Source organism: Rhinolophus sinicus, chromosome 12, assembly GCF_057876585.1.
Source record: "Rhinolophus sinicus isolate RSI-liver-muscle chromosome 12, RSI-T2T, whole genome shotgun sequence".
Lineage (NCBI taxonomy): Eukaryota > Metazoa > Chordata > Mammalia > Chiroptera > Rhinolophidae > Rhinolophus > Rhinolophus sinicus.
This window is the reverse complement of record NC_142512.1, coordinates 3,759,106-3,777,715: the sequence shown is the minus strand read 5'-3', so window position 1 is coordinate 3,777,715 and position 18,610 is coordinate 3,759,106. Positions and strand designations below refer to the sequence as shown.

The following is an 18,610-nucleotide window of genomic DNA, read 5'->3' as shown; positions in this document are numbered from 1 at the left end:
GAAACGCAGACACAACAATAGGAATGAAGAAATGCCGAGGCGCAAGTGAAAACAGGGCTCAACACCTTTACAGGGTGGAGAAACATTTAATAAACCAGGGTGAAGAGCAACTCACTCAGACGGCACGTCCCCTCCGGCCAGGGCAGGGCACCCAGGTGCCCTCAGGCTGACCCCACACTGCGCACAGGGCTGAGCCGGTCCGCAGGCGGGGGCGGTGTCTGTGCAGCCAGGTCCTGCGCTGTGTGGGCGCCGCGGGCCTCACTCCTGCAGCAGCTTGTGCTTGAGCGTGCTGCTCTCGGAGCAGAGGTGGACGAAGAGGGTGCCGGCGGCCGTGCGCGCACGCAGCTCCTGCAGCTCGTAGTCATGGGCCCACTCAACATTGCCCCACTTTTGGATCTGAGGGGGGACAAGAAATGCCGTGGAGTGAGTGGCTAGTCCCCAGCGCCCGCCAGCCAGGGCCTCACACCATCCGTGTGGCCGGGGTGAGGGCCACAGGCTTCGATCTTGCCAAAACATGCCCGACACGCGTGGTGGGGAGGTAGTAGGTAAGAACACGCAGGTGGCCAGAGTAGGCACCCCTGTTCTACAGGATATGCATGGTCTGGAGGGGGGCAGTCCAGGCCCAGGCCCAGTGGGTGCCCACTGCTGGGCAGGCCAGGCACCAAAACTACATGTTTTGTGAGGCCCAATCTGTGCTGTTCCCACACGGCAGCTGTAAAATGTCAGTCCTATGAGCTGCCTCACCAGGTGGGGCTGCAAGTGGCCCGCGCATGGGTGGGATTAAAAAAGAAAAAAACCCAACCAAGCCCACATGGTCACTTCATTTCTGACACCGGGGGAGCTCAGCCCCGCCTCTCTGCTCTGCATACGGGGCCAGGCGTCCAGGTTGTCTCTCCAGAGTCTACGAAGTACAGGGACAAAGCCTGGACACACGGTGTGGCCACCCAGATGTCAGAGTCACTCCAATCCGACCCCGCTGACTCCTCCCTGGCCAAGGGCCCAGGGGGCCGGGCCTGGCTGCCCCAGCCCATCCAGAACTCAGAATGTGGCATGCCACAGAAGCTGTCAGCATTTCTGGGTGGCCCAGCCTCGATCTGGACAACTGTGATAACATCTGGAGAGCATTTTACACTTTCAGAGCGCTCACATACATAATCCAGGTTACTCTCCGTTTTGTGACAGACCAAACCAGAGTTCAGAGAACGACGGCCTGGTCCAGGCCCCGTAGTCAGCAGCAGCGCCCAGACCAGAACCCTGGTTTCCGAGCTCGCTGACTCTCACACCCCCAGCTCAGCCCTCTTTCTATTCAGTCGTTTCTAATATCCAGAGGCGGCCTTGGCAATACAGAAACAGCTTTTCCCAGGCGTTTTTCTGAGCAGATGACCAGCTGGACTGAGGCAGTACTGCCATGACAGAGGGCTTTCATCACGCTAGGGACCAATCTGTGATAGCCATTAACCTTCTGAAGTTGGAGGAATAACAGCAAAAAGGCTGCAAGACCGCCAGAATTCTCAGAATTAAAAAATGCGAATGACAGCGTAGCAAAACCTTAGTAATTCTGAGCCCACTAAAGCAGGATGTGTGTGGAGGCAGCAGCCGCGTGCTCCCCGCCAGCCAGCGGACCTGCTGCGTGAATGTCAGCGTGTGGAGGTGCCATCTCCTCGAGCACACATGTGGCTCCCACTCACTTAAGGAGGCCGGCGCTACAGGTATGCCAGGCCCACAATCGCCATCTGTCCATGAACCTGTCTACCTGCAGGGTTGGGGGAAGGACCTGGCCTGGAGTCACAGACCTGGCTCCAAACCCTGTGCCCCCGTTTCCTCCTGTGTAACACGGGGATGACAACAGCCCCACCTGACGCGGCTGTTTAGAAGAGGTGAGGGAAGGGGGGGAGCTGAGTACAACACTGGGACGCAGCAGCGGCACTTACTGGGATTATCCGACAACACTCTGACCCTCAGTGTGGCTTCTGTTTGTACACAGAAGTAATAAAGCCCAAGCTTACACAAAAGCAGACAGGCGAGCCCCCGCCCGCCCCGCCAGTCTGCACCTGAGGCCCTCGCTTTTGGGCGCTGGCGGCCCTCACCTGGTACTCCTCCTCCAGGCGCGACAGCAGCACGGCCTGCTCCACTGTCAGGCGCAGGTCCATCAGGCCCAAGGCCAGCACCATGGACTTGAGCTGGGCCACCACAAACTCAATCCCTGCAGGGACAGAATCCAAGTCAGGACCCAGGGCACCTCCACCCCGAAACAGGGCAGTTGCTAGACCTGCAGCCCTAGAGAGGTACAGAGGCACCAGGCAGGGGAGACCAGTCCCAGGGAACTTCGCTTTTTGGCCAACTCTGTATCCATCCCCATTCTCCTCCCAGAGCACTCTGGTCTTCCTTGGGGGAGACCCCTCCTCTGTTCCTACCTGAGGGGGGCACATGATCCACACCTGGCCAATCAGAGCATTCCACCCCAACCCAGTGACTGGCTCACGGAGGGGCCGTGGGACCCCGGCCAGGCCGGTGAGACGTGAACCCCTAAGAAGAGAAAGCGCCTTTCTCCTGGAAGGGTGTGAGCCTCCCTTCCCCTCTGACACAGCACAAGGGTTAGTGTCAGAGCCACCCCTTAGAGCGCTCCTGACTCTGGGCTTTGGATGTCCATGCCTAACCTGCCCGCCCTCCCAGGCCCGCAGGAAGGGCCATGTGTACCTTGTAGGGCCCACATGTTGTAAGAGGCCAGATGGCTGACGAGTACCTCCCGAGTCCTGGCTGGGATGCTGGGCCCCATGATGCTGGTGGAGGAGCCGATCTCCACGCCGTACCTGAAAGGAGAAGGCGTTGGCGTGCCCCAGGTGTTTCAGGAGCAAAGCCCTAAGCTGCTGAGCAGGTGTGCGCCCCTTCAGGGCGTGCGGCCAAGGGCTCAGGTCTGAGGATTCTGGGAGCAGCTGCCACTGGGGTCAGTGACCTCCTGACCTAATCATTTCTATCACGAGCAAAGCCAGAGGACTGAGAGACTGCCCTGAATACAGGTGCTGTTAGCGGGCCATGCAAGCAGGGCTTTCACTTATATGAGGCTGCCCTGCTTTTTAAACTTTTTAAGAACGATTTTCACATCTGAAATTGTAAAAGATTTCTTTTAAATATTGTTTTCCTTACAATAATATTTACATATGTCCTATGTCATTCAATCACTTTTCAAATATTTATTAAGCCTCTACTATGTACAAGGTGTTGTTTTTGGTCTGGGACATGGGCTGGCTCCAAGAAGGATACGTTTTCAAGAACAATTATAACTATATAAAATATAGGAAAAACATACTGGAGTAAAGCAATTTTTATAATTTTCTTTCATATATCACTGATTTTTCCCTACTGCTTTAGAAATAGTCGCTTAAATTTCTAATAGTACAAGTGGAACATAGGAAATGGCCAAGTTTTTCTATAAATTATTAAGGACAAGAAAGCTCAACTCTCACAAAAAGCTGACAATTTTATATCACAGTAAAGATCTCCAGGCACCTAAATGACCGTTAGATTTCATCAGACCCCAAAATGACAGTGTAGCCTCCCGGTTCTCAGCACTGCAGCTGTGACATTTTACCTGACCTTTTAATGCACTGGCCGTGCCTTTTACTATAGACCCCAAAGATGCCTGGCGTCAGCAGGCACTCGGGAGACACGTATTATACAAACGGGACAGAGCGACAGTCATCACTTTCGTGAAAAAAGCTATCCCCGAAAGTAATGCACGTAAGCTTACAAAATACTGCGGGGCAGGATACTCCTAAAGTAGGAGCCCTTCCAAAGTCCCCTTGAATGAAACTGAATTTTGTCACATCAATAGTCTGTTCAGTTCACAAAAAGAGTCTTCCTGCTAAGGAAAAATATTGGGTCTCATCAATTCCTAGACACCTTACATCCACAGGATGTCACCTATAATCTGGTAGGACACTGTCCCAACGGTGTAGACATGTCATACGTGCCATTTGATGACTTGTTTTAATAGTGTAGCAACTGTGACAACAGTCAAGATGTTCATGCCAGGAGGTGAGCATTTCCTGTGTGCCGAGCGGGACACTAACCATCACCCGCTTACTCTTCACAACACCCTAGGAGGTAGGGATCACGAGCCCCATTCACAGACAAGGACGATCGAGTCACCAGCCCAAGGCCACAGAGCCCATCAGGGCAGAGCTGGGCTCCACCCCTATGCTCGGCGCAATCCGCACTAACAGCAGGTGCTTGGTGCATGGCGCCTGAGACAAATCGGAGGAGCGTGTTCCCAAGTGGCCTTATTCCTGAACACATGGGAGGTGCCCAGTCCCAAGGGTGCTCTGGACTCGGGAAGACCACCGGCTAAGGGCTTCGCTTTCCAGTGTGGCCCCGACCCAACAGCTTGCCCAGCACCGCGGGGCTGCACATCTTACCTCTTCTCGGTCCAGTCTATGATGGGGTCCCATTCGTTCTTTTGAAGTTCCACTAATGTCTGTGGTTCTTCTACCCTGTAGCTAATTCATTGCAAAAATCACCTTCATTAATAAAAAAGTACAATTTCTTCCTTCAGTGACAGAAAAGGGAAAAACACAAAAGGCAACAGCATAAAGCACTTCCCCGCCGCCCCAACCCCACAAGTCTTGCTCCTAAAGCGGTGGTTCTCACAGCGTGGCCTTGCGGCCGGCAGCAGAACATCACCTGGGAACCTGTTTAAGCACAAATCCCCAGGCCCCATCCCACATCTGAGAGCAGAAGCTCTGGGCAGCGGACACGCCCTCCAGGGGATTCTCATGTGAGCTTGAGAACCAGTGTCCTAATTGTCCCCAATTACTTGAGGGGTCATGGCTTGCACCACTATGTTGGTACCATTCTAAACACTAAGACTGTCCCCCCAGAGCCACACCCACCTTACTGGAGGATGCTGAACGTGAATGCTGAACGTGAATGCTGTACAGAAGCTCAGTCACTGCATTCCTACCTACCTGCACCCTGGCCACAGACCAAGTTGCCTGTTTGTACTTCATAAGCCCACCTGTTGCCATGGAGGCCTGATACCACCTGATGCCAGGCTGTGCCACTTGTTGTGACTAAGAGACACAGAGAGTCAGCTGAGGGGAGCTTAGCTGCAAGGCCTTATGGGACGGGAACCCAAATGGGCACTGTGGGAAGCCAGTGTGGTGTGAGCAGAGTGGAGGAGATCACGAGTGTGCAGGACGAGCTGGGTTGCTGCACAGACAAGCGGGCAGGCCCTCCCCGGGGCAGAGGGAGGGCTCTGGCACACTGTCTTCCAGCCCCCATCCCATCCCTGGTGGCCAAACGTCCTTCATTTACGATCAGGTTCCCTGTATAGTTTTCAAGAAAACCCTTTTCACCTGAGCTAGGATGAGTGGGTTGCTTTTCCCTGCAATCAAATGGCCCGCAGCACCTATGGGGTGGACTTTCTGACTAGCAACTCAAAATCAGCACCTCTGGCTGCCTCTCCAGAGGCACTTCTGCCCCACGCCCAGCCCTCCTCGGTGCTGATTGCACACGCCACCTGTGCGATAACTCCGGCGTCCAGAGCACGGGAGCAGCAGACACGGTGCTGCTCAATTTAGCTGTTTCTTCAACTTTCCTGCAACACCACTAACCAATTAGCTAAGAACACAGAGAAGGGAGCTCCTTCTGCCTGATGCCTAAGCTGGGACATCAGTTCTTTTCCTTCAGACTCCAGCTGAAACGCTGGCTGATTCTAGTTCTCAAGGCTGCGGGCACTCAGACTGGGGCGCAGCGTCACCTCTCCGGGGGCACCAGTTGCTGACTGCAGGTCCTGGGACTCGTCAGTCTCCATAATCCCGTGAGTCAATCGTTTATAATAAATATCTTTATATACGTATATATGTATGTGTGTGTGTATATATATACACACACGAGGGGTGATCAAAAACTACGGTCAATATTTAAATTTAAAAAACCTGATTAGAATAAAAGACACATTGCCATTAATCCCCCTCAAAATACTTGCCCTCACTTCGAACACACTTATCCCATCGTTCTTGCCACTTTCTGAAGCAGTTCTGGAAGTCCTCTTTCGTGAGTGTCTTTACTTCATCCTCCATCATGACAACGCTCCGTGTCACACATCCCTTCTAGTACGGCAATTTCTGTCAAATAAAAACATTACCATGTGTCCTCATCCACCTTATTCACCAGACCTGGCACTGTGTGACTTCTGGCTCTTCCCCAAAGTCAAATGACCATGAAAGGTAAATGTTTTGAATCGATTCAGCACATGGAGGCAGCCATGACAGCGCAACTAAAGACACATGACAGAGGACGTCCAGAACTGCTTCAGAAAGTGGCGAGAATGATGGGATAAGTGTGTCTGAAGCAAGGGGGAGTGTTTTGAGGGGGATTAATGACAATGTGTCTTTTACTGAAAAACATTTTTTTTTTAAATTTAACATTCACTGTATTCTTTTTTTTAACTTTATTTATTTTAAGTGTGTTTTTCCAGGACCCATCAGCTCCAAGTCAAGTAGTTGTTTCCATCTAGTTGTGGAGGGCGCAGCTCACAGTGGCCCATGTGGGGACAGAACCGGCAACCCTGGTGTTACGAGCATCATGCTCTAACCAATGGAGCTCACCGGCCGCCCCCACACCATATTTTTTTCTTACACCTCATACATACTTTTTCAGACCTTCAGACCTGGACTGAATGATGCCACCTGCTTTAATTCCCCAGCTTGCAGACAGATCATGGGACTTCCTGGCCTCTAAAATTACATGAGCCATTTCCTCTAATAATTATATACATATATATGCAAACGAATGAATGATATACGACATGAGGGGAAAATTGAGGAGCGGAGGAAGCCAGCTCCTGAATGTCGACACCTGTGTCCACGCTGATGCATAGTCCTACAGACGCCTACCTGAGAACGTGCCGGTAGGCAGAAGTCCAGGGTCAGAGGCCCTGCTGGCGGTCGGCAAGCGACCCCCTTGGTCCTGAAGCCTGCAGAGCCGCCTATTCCACCACGCCACCCTGCCCCAGACCAAGGCACAGCTGCCAGGCCACACAAGAGGAGTGCCCAGTGCTCCGATAGCGTTCCAGCCTGAGGAGCCCTCCCTTCTAGGAATCTGCACAGTAGCTCAGCACCGATGTCAAACAGACTGCTCTCCCCGCCCTGTGAGATAAAGGAAAAGGGCCTGCCTCTTCCTCCACTGATAACTGTCAGGGCAAATGAGGCAAACAGCCCGAGGGACTTGCTCGGCCCGAGGGGAATGCCCATCTGCACGTCAATTACCAGATGGTGTCGGTGTCCAGAAACTTCACAGCCGCCCGGATCAGCTGGTCCTTGTTTCGCTGGGTTGGGTTGTCTAAAGACGTGTTGCACAGTGTGGTCTGAAGCAAAAGGCAGAAAGCCCCCTCACCACCTGCTGGGGCCTAAGGACACCAAGTCCAACCCGCAGCAACAGGGAGCAGTGGCCCGCAGCACCCAGCAAGGAGCAGAGCCGAGCCCGCAGCGGCGGCAGCACCTCCACGGAGACCTTATTACAGCCAGGCTCTGTGCCAACAGTGCGCCGTGTGCGCCCGCCGCGTGGGACTCACGGACTCTCACAGTGGCCCCAGGACGAATTGGCTTCCCAAGGTCCCATCCTCTTTACTACCACGCTCTGCTGTGTTTAATTTTGTCCTCACAACAAGCCTTTCTATAGGTGCTATTACACTCATTTCAGAGACGTGGCAACTGAGGCCCAGAGAGCTCAACGTCAGTTAAAAGACACGTAGGCATTACTGGAATTCACATCTGACTGGAAAGCTTACCCGTGGGCTCCCTTAACACCTTAGAAAGCAGGGGAACAAAGCAGCCAAACCAGGAGCAGGATTACTGTCTGGATTTAGGTACTGTGGTTCCGTTACCCTAATGTCATCAGACAGTCAAAGGAGCAGGCCAGCACTGCCGCAGGCTATGAAGGTGTTGAGGAGGCTTCCAGCGTCTGCGTGTCAAGGCCAAGCGCTAACTCCCATGCCTCCTGAGGGCTCTGTCTGCCAGCATCCACGCCAGGCTCATCCCACCCTGACCACCACTCCGTCACCCACCTCACAGATGAGGAACGTGGGGCTGAGAAGGGACAACTTGCCCAAGGTCATTGTACAGAGCCTGGACCCAAAGAATCCAGCTGACCCACTCCCTAGGTTGCCCTAGGAGCTTAGTGCGTCACCCTATGGGAGGGGGCTGGCGCCAAGGCGGGCGGAGTCCTCACCTCACCCCCTGCCCCTTGGGTTCTTGCACTCAACCAACACTCACTGAGTGCCAACTAACTTTCTGCTAGGGATCGGCTATGTGCTGGGGTCCTGCCCTTCTGTGCTTACAAGGCAGTGAAGGGGACAGACAACGACAAATTGCATAAGTGCTGATGAAACAAAGGAGCAGCTGCCATGATAGGAAACAGACAGCTGGGTAGTCGGGGAAGATGACCTCTGCCCTGAGAGCAGAGAGGACCAGCCATCCAGCAGTGTTCTGAGCAGGGGAACCGTAGGTGACCAGGCCACAGGGGAACGTTTGGCACATTCAGGGAGGCAAGTGTGGCTGGCACCACCCCCACCAAAAGGGCCTTCTCGTTGCCGGGAGAGGAGCCCTGTTTGGGCCGGGAGCCCGAGGAAGCCAGCAGCGGGCACCGGCTGTGGGGCTGAGCTGGTTACCAGGTGCATGGTGTAGAACTTGATGGTGTCCTGCTGGGAGTCCCACTCGGTGGCCACTGCGACGGCCAGGGCCTCGCTGGGGACAGTGAAGAGCTTGGCTTGGGGAGTTTTCAGCTTCCTGTGGTCCAGGTTTATCTCAAAGCCACCTTGAAAGATCAAGTGAAAACCTCTCAGAGACTGTTAAGTGGAATTGACCGATTATTCCTATATTTAGCTATTTGAACTGGTGCAAAGACAACCCCGAGTCCCTTCACGGAGGACTTACAGACACACACCCAACAAAAGCGGGAAGGGCAGTCACACCACTGAACCAGCTGCAGATGAAAAACGTTTCTACTCATTCACAGGGAAAAAAAGAAAAAGAAAAAGAGGCAGTCAAAATGTCAGATACTCACCTTCACCCTGCGTAATGCTGACATTCTGATAGAACCTCTTCCTTTCTGTGAGAAAGATTTTTCAAAAAGGCAGTTTAAAATCATGTTGAGACAGCTCAAGAAGCCACAAGACCAGCTGGTATCGTTACAGCTAATGCTGATTGATTGGCTTAATTTTCCTATCACCATTCAAGGTCTGCCCTACTCTATGCAGCATAATCAACGGCTTCCGATTAAAGCGGGGGGGGGGGAGGAGGGCATTCACTCTCCAGGGACGAGGAAGAGGACACACTGGTCAAGCCCCTGCCAGCCCCCAGGCTCAGGGCCAGTCTGATCGCATGACATCACGAACTTGCAGACTGTCTGACCTGAGAGACTTTTCCAGCACCTTCTGCTTTAAGTTCTAAGCATGTTCCCCCCACACTACCCTCACCAGGGCTGCTCCCATGCCAGCACAACGTGCCTGAATCTAAAGATGGTGTCTGAATGTGATAAAGCCAGAGACCCATTTCGGGCGAGTCCGATGCCTCTGAGGAGGCAGGAGTCGGGAAGCCTCTGTGAGCGTGCGCCCGCGTGCACGCGTGTGGTGTGCAGGCAGTAAGTAGAGGTCCCAGGAGCCCTACCAATTAATTAACCTAATTAGCCAGCTAGCTTGCGTATTCAAAAGGGACGCCAAACATTTCCTGTAAGAAAGGGGTAAATCTGGTCCTGTTTCCCTCTGAAAATAACTTGAATAAAATCTTAGATGAAAATGTAAACACATTCCCCCTTTTACCCGGGGGGATTAAAAACCAAGAACACCGCATAAGGAATTATGCAGATTCCTTCAACTAATAAAGAGCAAATAGGTCACATTTTGAAAGCAATAAACCATAACCCAGCCCTTACCATCTACGACAAACAAAACCTTCCTTCCTTCCTCCGTGTGTTTGTTCCTTCACATATTCATGAGGTGCTAAAAGCCTTCAGAGTCCCTGACTGAAGTTATTTATTGAAAATAATGATGCAGCATGTGAAGGAAAAGGAGATTCATTAGTATTTAATGCTTTTTAACTTCTTTTAATTTTTTTTTAAACCAAGCTTTGGCTAGTTTTTTATTAATTCAAATAAACTATGAAAATTAAGAGAACTTGGTTTCTGTGCACAGGGGATGGGAAGGGAGTGATGGAAAGAGAGTATCTGGTCTTACTCCAAACACTGTATTTTTATGTTTTCCACATTATATCAGTTTTTTTCAGAAATCTAATTTGCTACCATGAGTGCTTACCCACAGAGGGCTCAAAATTGCATTTCCATGGTTGCACTTACTGAACTAAGGCCCAAACTGTCTTCCCACAAAAAATATTTGTGCCTAGTATGTGCTGAGTCCTGTTCTAGGTACTCGGGATGAAACAAGCAAAAATCCCTGTCTTTGTAGAGTTTAAATTTTTTGTTCTAAGTGATGAGATGTGGTCACCAAGCTGACGCTACATTATTATGGCAGGACGTACCACCTTCGTCCGCAGTCATCATACTGATCTTCTGACACATTTGACATCAAAATAGGAGGTTTATACCCCCAGCTGTTTTTAAATTTCCCTACTTTACAAGCCGTCCCGGTCACACACAGGTAGCAGGTGAGACACAGGCATCCAGGCTGCGCCCAGGATGTTCTCCAATGCTGGGCTGGACAGCATGTGAAAGCCAATCCAGGCAGGAAGTGGGAAGAGCATTGAGACCTCTGCCTCATGGTTGGGGGGGAGGCGGGATGGGGAAGCAGGGAGGAGTATTTACCCCTCAGCAGAAAATGCCAGTGGAGAGCATTCTAGTACATTGCCCCACACAGCCCTGGGGAAATGGGCCCAAGAGACCTGGGGGCCAAGGAATGGACTCTGACAGCACAGACCGAACCGTCCAAAGCTGCCAGGATGGCAGGGTTTCCCACGAAGGAAGTCATTTTCTGCTTTGCTAGTCAGGCCTTGGCTCCTCTGTCCTGGCCAGACCCACTTCTTTATCTGTTAAGAGGAAGAAAAAACTGGAAGGGAGTGGGATTGATGGAGGGGCAAGGAGGCGGCAATCCAAACTGCTCAAAACAGGAGAGAACCACGCTGCAAGAGACGACAGCTGGGCAAAAGGAGCGCAAAGGCTGCCGGGCCTCCGTCGAAGGTGGGCCTGTGTGCGGGTGTGTTTTAGACAGGTGCTCTCTCGAATGGAGCTGTGACAGGTAGAGGGCAAACTTCCGGCTTGGAAGTTTTGAAACAAACTTCAGTGAGTGCTACTCCTGTTCTAGGAAGCGTGGTGAGTCCCGGTGATACGACTCAGAGTTCAGCCCTCTCCCTGAGGCACTAACTCGAGTGGGGGGACAGACTCTAAACCAGCCAAACAATAAAGTGACTGTGACAGCCAAAGTTATACAAGGGACACTGACGCACATGCAGAATTTCCTCCTGCACTAACAGAAGAGCCCCCAGCAGTCAGATTCCACCTGAGATCTGAGGAAGGGGCAGGAGTTAGCCAATCTGCATTGGCGATTTATTTTTGGAGGGGGTGCGAGTGAAAGAAAGTTTCCAGCAAAACAGCTAGGGCGTCAAGAGAGCAGCGCTTTGGAGAATGAGAAAGACGGTGAGGAAGGTAAGACTGTAGCCATCCAGCAGAGGACGGTTAGAGATGCCCAGAGACGGCGGTGGTGGCCAGATAGGTGGCAGTGAGGAGGGCAGAGGGAGCCAAGCGAGGGACTCGCACAGGCAAACGTGACCTGGAAAATTCATGTGGTGGGAGCCATGCTCCCCAACGACGTCAAAAGACAAAGGTTCTTCACCTGGCCCCTCAAAGGTCGTGGTTCCCATAAGACAAATTATGAGGCCCCTGGGAGCCCGTGAAACTTTCATATTCACCATGAACACAGGGCTAGCCGGCAGCATCAGGAAAACACCATCTTTGAAGATGAAAGAAACAGCCTGGCCTTGTAGGGATCACACAGAACTCGTTTCTATTTTGAGTATGAATCACTCCCCTTACAGAACACGTTTCTGTGGCAAAAAACACTCAGTGCCTTTTAAGAGACAATTTTGTGCACTGCGTAGCTACAAAGAAATGGGTATGTAAAGAAGTGTTGACATTACAAAACTGGCCAGAATAAAATAGGCTGTATAAGCAGAGACAACCAAAAAAAACTGCTCATGTAGATACTGAATTGGAAATTACTGTCCACTGGGTCCCTGTTCCTGCGAGGCTGCTCGATCCACACAGAGAAACAGGCTGTTTTCAGTGTCACTTCCCTTACACTGCTCCTCCTGTCCCAGGCTGCGGGGACCAGTGAAGGATCTTTCCACCGCCTCGATTTCCGGGCTGGCCTTTGCTTTGTAAAGACTGAAGCCTCAGAACTACAACTCCCACCGTGCACCACGATCAGAGGAAGGCCCTTCTCAAAGCGGTCTAACACCTTTATCTTTTTAAACAGCGCCATCTGGCGGGCCTTAAGCCCTAAAGCCGAAATTCTCTCTGGGCGCATCTCTCCGTACGTAATCCTCCGGCATCTCTGACCAACATTTTCTTGAATCAAATTTCTTCAGGCCAACTATATAAAGAGCCCTTAAAAATCAAATAAAAAGACAAATAACCCAATCAAAAATGGTCAAAGGACATGAATTGAGATTGCTCCAAAGAAATGTACAAATGTCCAATAAGCACATAAAAACACGCTCAACATCATTCACCATCGGGGAAATGCAAATCAAAACCAGGAGATAACACCTCACATTCATTAGGATGGCTCTAATCAAAAAGACAGATAATAACAAGTGTTGACGAGGATGTGGAGAAATTGGGACCTTCATATACGGCTGGTGGAAATGTAAAATGGTGCACCACCTTGGCAAGCAGTGTGGAAGTTCCTCAAAAGGTTAAACAGTTACCATCTGACCCAGACATTCTACTCTTAGCTGTATGAGAAATTAAAACATATGCCTGCATGAAAACTTGAATGTTCATAGCAGCATTATTCAGAATAGTCAAAAGATGAAAACAACCCAAATGTCCATCAACAGATGAAAGGATAAATGAGATTCAGCAATGAAAAGGAACAGAATACCGACACATGCTGCCACTTAGACAAGACTTGAAAACATTCTAAGTGGTGGAAAAAAAGGTCGTTAGAAAAGACCACATTCCATTTGTAGGAAATGTCCAAAATAGGGAAATAGAGACAGAAAGTGAAGCAGTAGTTGCCTAGGGCTGGAGGGGAAGAGGGGACAAAAGGAGGGTGACAACTAAAGGGCACAGGGTTTCTTCTTCTGGGGGTGAAACAATGTTTTCCAATTGACTGTAGTGAGAGTTGCACAACTCCGAATATACTAAAAACCATTTCATTGTACACTTTAAATGAGTGAATAGTAAATGAATTATATCTCAATGAACCTGTTAAGAAATTCTTCAGTCCAAATGTATCTGCCATAGCAATTAATGTAAGTGGACTAAATAACTAAACACACTTTTTCAAATTGCTCTAGCATCTAGAGCAGAGGTTGTCAAATTTTTACTGTCAAGAGCCAAATAGTAAATATTTTAGGCTTTGCAGGCCATTTGGTCTGTTGCAACTAGTCAACTCTGCCATTGTAGTGAAAGCAGCCCTAGACAATATGTAAATGAATGCGTGTGGCTGCGTACCAATAAAACTTATAAAAACAGGTGGCAGACAACAAAAGAACAAGACAAACAAATGAGAAACAAAAACTCATAGACACAGACAATAGTTTAGTGGTTACCAGAGGGTAAGGGGGGTGGGGGGTGGGAGATGAAGGTAAGGGGGATCAAATATATGGTGATGGAAGGAGAACTGACTCTGGGTGGTGAACACACAATGGGATTTATAGATGATGTAATACAGAATTGTACACCTGAAATCTATGTAACTTTACTAACAATTGTCACCACAATAAACTTTAATTGAAAAAAACACAAAACAGGTGGCAGGCTGGATGCCTTATCTACGGAATCTCCCTCAACCAACCACAACCACTCTATGAGGAAGACAGGGCAGGTGATGCCTCTGAGAAGCTAAATGACTTGTCCAAGTGACACCTTGCAAACGGAGTAGACAAGACTTCTAACCTTGATTTCACTGGGTGTTTCCACTCAGTCAGACGTGCTGCCCCTGCAGAGCACCTCCCCTCCAAGCAGCTGGTACAGAGCTGGACCACACAGCCTCACACAGGTCCCGTTGCTGCAATGTCTCCTCCAACAGCCCAGTGGCCCTTTCCTAAACCCCTTCTGTCCTGACAACCTTCAAATGACATGGCCATTCCTAAGAGGCCAAGTTCAATCCACCTGCCAATCGAAGCCTTCATCCAGGCCCCACTTGGATTTAATCTTCCACCACTCCAAAGCCTCAGAAGCTCACAACTGGTAAAGTCTCTGCAGAGCATTCACACGCCAGATTCATGTACCTCTCATTCTGCGCTTCATTCTTTCATTCGGTCATATTTTCTTTCACACTTGATACCTACCATGTGCCCAGTACTTCCAGGAACCTAACCTACTAGGTCAGCAGCAGAAAGGAAAAGGATATGGCAGACGACATGCCACCATAATGGGAAGTAGCATCCACTAACTTAAACTCACCCTCTGCTTTTGCCAACGTAAGTGAACCCCTGAATGAGTCACTTTGCTTATGCTATGCTAGGATGTTGCAAAGGGAAAAACAAAAAACCTCTCATTTTCCTTTATATATTCACACTCTGTGCTCCAGATGTGTGGTGGGTTTTCCCACCAATCAACTCTGCAACACCCACTGGGTGTCCCACAATTCAATTAAATTACAACACTATGCACCTGGAGTTAGCGTCAAATCCCACAGGTTAAGAGCTCAGTCCCATAAGATTGCCCCCCTCCCCTTCAGACTCCAATAGAAAGTCCCGATTGTCACCTGTGCTTCTGACCAACCCAACCAGCTATGAATTGGAGGTTCCCATGATGCCTCTTCAGATTTTATTAATTTGGTAGAGCAGCTCACAGAACTCAGGGAAACATTTCACTTACTAGATTACCAATTTACTATAAAAGGATACAGCTCAGGAACAGCCAGATGGAAGAAATGCACAGGGAAGGTATGTGGGAAGGAGCAAGGAGCTTCCCTGTCCTCTCTGGATACGCCGCTCTCTCAGCAGCTCTACCTGCTCACCAACCCACAAGCTCTCTGGATACGCCGCTCTCTGCGCAGCTCTACCTGCTCACCAACCCACAAGCTCTCTGAAACTGTCAGAACCCGTAGTTCAGGGATTTTAGGGACGCTTCACTAGGTAGGCATACAAGCCATTAGTGATGAAGTCACTGTCATGCAGGGCCTCTGGTCCCGCTCCCAGTACCAGAACGCAGGATATGGCGAGGCCAAAAAGGCACACCCACGGAGCCATAGATAGGGGAGTCATACCACTATAGTCTCGCTGGCGGCTAGGTTGGAGACACAGGGTGGGAGACACAGGAGCCGCAATCTGCTGTCTGCTTCCCTGCCAACCAATGTAGCCACAGCAATTATATTAGTGGCTACGGCAAACCGGTAACAGCTGATGGCCACCCAGTCACGGCAGATGGCCACCTGATTACAGCTGATGGCCATCTAATAACAGAGCCAGCACCTGTCCACGTGAGGCCAAGAGCCTGGAAACTGCTCTCTGGGACTCTGTCCCCACAGTCACTCTTTAGCCCCTCTCCCCTCTGTGGACGTCAGGGGGTAGGTCTGAAAGTTCAACCCTCCAATCACTGGGTTGGTTCCCCTGGCAACCAGTCCCCATCCTTAGGGGTTTTCCAAAAGTCACCTAACTGACACAAACTCAGGTGTGGTTGAGAGAGACTTATTACGAGTAACAAAAGACACTCCTTTCATCTTTATCACTCTGGAGTTATTTGAGGACAAAAGACCAAATATTTTAACAAAAGATTCTCCCACAGCTCTTCTGGCTTTTAAGAGATGTGTGCCAAGAAGAGCACAAAGACCAAATACATATATTTCTTATCATAAATCCCACTTATCGATGTCCCTCCTTCTTTACTGGCTCTTCATGGCCCACCTCCAGGCCCTTCACCTGGCCCTGATGGGTGAAACCTCAGATCCCTGTTGCATCTACCCTCTTCCACATTCGTATAAAATTATAGAACTTAACAGAAGAAACCTCGGAGGCAACCTAGTCCTTCAACTCACACAGGAAAATGAGGCCGAGCGCACACAGAACCTCAGCGGTTCAGCCAGTATCAGACCCGATTCGCACTCCTGCCATGATGCCTGTGGCGTTCTCGGTTTTCTAAAGGAGGCAGTGCTACAGCAGCAACACCCCTCACCCCCGTCCCCTCTGGATGTGTTCTAGCTGCCCAACACTCTGCCTCCTCTATATAGACCTTCTACTCATCTATCAATTCTCAGCTTAAGTGTCCTTTGGAAAAGTCAAGGTCTTTCTAGGCCATGAACAGCCCCAAGATGGGAGTAGGTGCGTCTTTGTACTTCACAGCTCCTTTGTACTTCCCTTCGCACGGCATCACAAGCTACTGTTAACCAGGATATAACCTTCCGCACCTGACAATGAACATCACCCAGGTGGGGACCACGTCTGTGTCCTGAAGACCACCATGCCTCCTGTTCTCAGCACAGAAAAACGAATTGAATGGAAAGAGTTACTACTCTTCGCTCATTTCAGTCACTGCCACTCTTACCCTAAAACCTCGCCCCAGGAGCAATGAAGGAGTCACTACCTTCTGCCAGGCGTCATGAGAGTCAGGAGTGGAAGGATGCACGAGTGTATGGATCAGCCCCCTCACGGAGTGGCAGTGGCTGCGGCAGGGCAGGGGGAGGGAGGTGGGGATGCGACTCAATGCCCGGGTCTGCGCCCCTACTGCGCGGGCTCCTAGGACACACAAGGCCGTCGGACGCCCTCCACTAACTTCTGAGTCTGCTCTGTGACCTTGGAGAAGTGCTGATCCAGGACCCGAATTTCCGTCTAAACACGAGGGTGACATCTGCTTTCCTTTTTAAAGAGAAGAAAGCCATAAACTTTGAGACAGGCTATGCGTGCCAAATGTCCATTACTGTCCCGAGCCGTGACGCGGTGTGTGCGATCTGAGCCCTCGGGTTGTCCCTGCCCCGGTCGGGACTTCTGTTTCCTAATCTGTAACCCGTGGCCTGTGTAACCCGACGAGCCTGAGCGCTGCCTCAGTTACCCCACCTGGCATGGCTGGACCCCTCAGCCCACCGTAGCCCGGCTCGGGCCCTGGCCATCGGGGGTACACGCCCTGGCCTGCCTCACCTGCCGGGGGCGCGTAGTCCCGGGATGGGGACAGGGTGTTTGGCCCCGGCCCCACGGAGGTCGTGGGGCCACCTGGCGACCAGTTCAGGAGACGGCGCCCCCAATGCCGCAGGCGGGGGCAGTTCCTCCACATCGCGCCCGAGGGCCTGGGAGCGCAACGGATGGGAAACCTGAGAGCAGGAAACAGAGCGAAGGGATTTCCCAAGCAGCACGCTCCGGCTGTACGGAAACCTCTCACCGCCTCCCTAGAGCCCTCAGACTCCGCTGGACGCCGCCATCTTCCGCATGACACCGACGGCGTGCCGTCACTCGCGCGCCTCCTGCGCACGCCCTCAGTCAATCAGCATCACAAATGCACTTCGCCCCGCCCCCTTCACGCCGCGCTGCGGGAAGAAGACTACAAGTCCCAGAGGGCGTCTCGCGCACCCCGCCACGTGTTTTTCTCCTCTCGCCAATGGGTGGAAGCGCCGCGTGAGCCTGCTCCCGCCCCGCTGGCGCGCCCGGGCCAATCGGAAGGGGTGGTGTGTATATGTGTGTGTGCGTGTGTGTGTGCGCGCGTGTGTGAGTGTGTGTGTGTGCGCGCGCGTGTGTGTGTGTATGTTTGTGTGTGTGGCTGCGCTAGGGCAAGTGAGGAAGGGGACTCAGCTCAGGACGAGGAGGCGCTCCTCGCAGGTCCCGGGGTCCAGGTGGCGGCCGGAGCGCTCGGTCCGCAGGCAGCGGGCGGGTGGTCCACCTCCCGCCCCAACCACGCGCGTGCGCGCCCCGGCCCCTCCCTCCCTGCCACCCTCCTCGGCTCCCGCGCGGCGGCGGCGGTTCCTCTCCCCCTCCCCCAGCCCTGGCTCCGGGGGACCCCGCGATGCCGGTCCGCACTGAGTGTCCCCCGCCGGCCGGTGCCTCGGCCGCCTCCGCGGCCTCTCTCATCCCGCCGCCGCCCATCAACACCCAGCAGCCCGGCGTGGCCACCAGCCTGCTCTACAGCGGCTCCAAGTTCCGCGGCCACCAGAAGAGCAAGGGGAACTCGTACGACGTAGAGGTGGTGCTGCAGGTGAGCGCCGGGCCGGGCCGGGGCCGGAGGCCTCCTCGCGGCGCTCACGGGCCGTGCCTGCCCTCGGCTCCTCGAGCCCACGGCCGCGGACCAGGCCCTCGCCGCCGGGCCTCCTGCACCCGGCGCTTCACCCCCGGGACCTGCCTAGCTGGTGTCTTACACTCTCTGAGCCCCCTTCCTGACCTGCCCCCTCACACCTGGTTCCTGTCATGAGCCGCTGCTGGCAGTACCTGAACACTCTGCCAGACCTGAC

The 18,610-nt window shown here is 52.1% G+C and overlaps 2 protein-coding genes across 3 annotated transcripts in view; one reads left to right on the top strand and one right to left on the bottom strand.

Annotated features, from left to right (window-relative positions):
- Positions 1 to 66: 66 nt before the first annotated feature.
- Positions 67 to 18,610, bottom strand: part of ATPAF2 (ATP synthase mitochondrial F1 complex assembly factor 2) — a 19,314-nt gene continuing 770 nt past the window's right edge. Inside the window, exons 1-8 of one of the 2 annotated variants that reach the window (XM_019753766.3) lie at positions 17,313 to 17,600; positions 9,064 to 9,108; positions 8,669 to 8,814; positions 7,269 to 7,366; positions 4,416 to 4,496; positions 2,698 to 2,810; positions 2,088 to 2,203; positions 67 to 396 (exon numbers count right to left, since the gene is read on the bottom strand). In XM_019753766.3, coding sequence (XP_019609325.3) covers positions 259 to 396; positions 2,088 to 2,203; positions 2,698 to 2,810; positions 4,416 to 4,496; positions 7,269 to 7,366; positions 8,669 to 8,814; positions 9,064 to 9,108; positions 17,313 to 17,445 — 870 coding nt within the window. In that variant the 5' untranslated portion in view covers positions 17,446 to 17,600 and the 3' untranslated portion in view covers positions 67 to 258. Of the gene's footprint in view, positions 397 to 2,087; positions 2,204 to 2,697; positions 2,811 to 4,415; positions 4,497 to 7,268; positions 7,367 to 8,668; positions 8,815 to 9,063; positions 9,109 to 17,312; positions 17,601 to 18,610 lie in introns of those variants that run through there. The other variant, XM_074320641.2, reaches the window with a different exon arrangement.
- The window catches only part of GID4 (GID complex subunit 4 homolog), a 20,347-nt gene continuing 19,388 nt past the window's right edge, over positions 17,652 to 18,610 (top strand). The window contains exon 1 of the mRNA XM_019753765.3: positions 17,652 to 18,357. Within this exon, the coding sequence (XP_019609324.3) occupies positions 18,169 to 18,357 (189 nt within the window). The 5' untranslated portion in view covers positions 17,652 to 18,168. The remainder of the gene's footprint in view (positions 18,358 to 18,610) is intronic.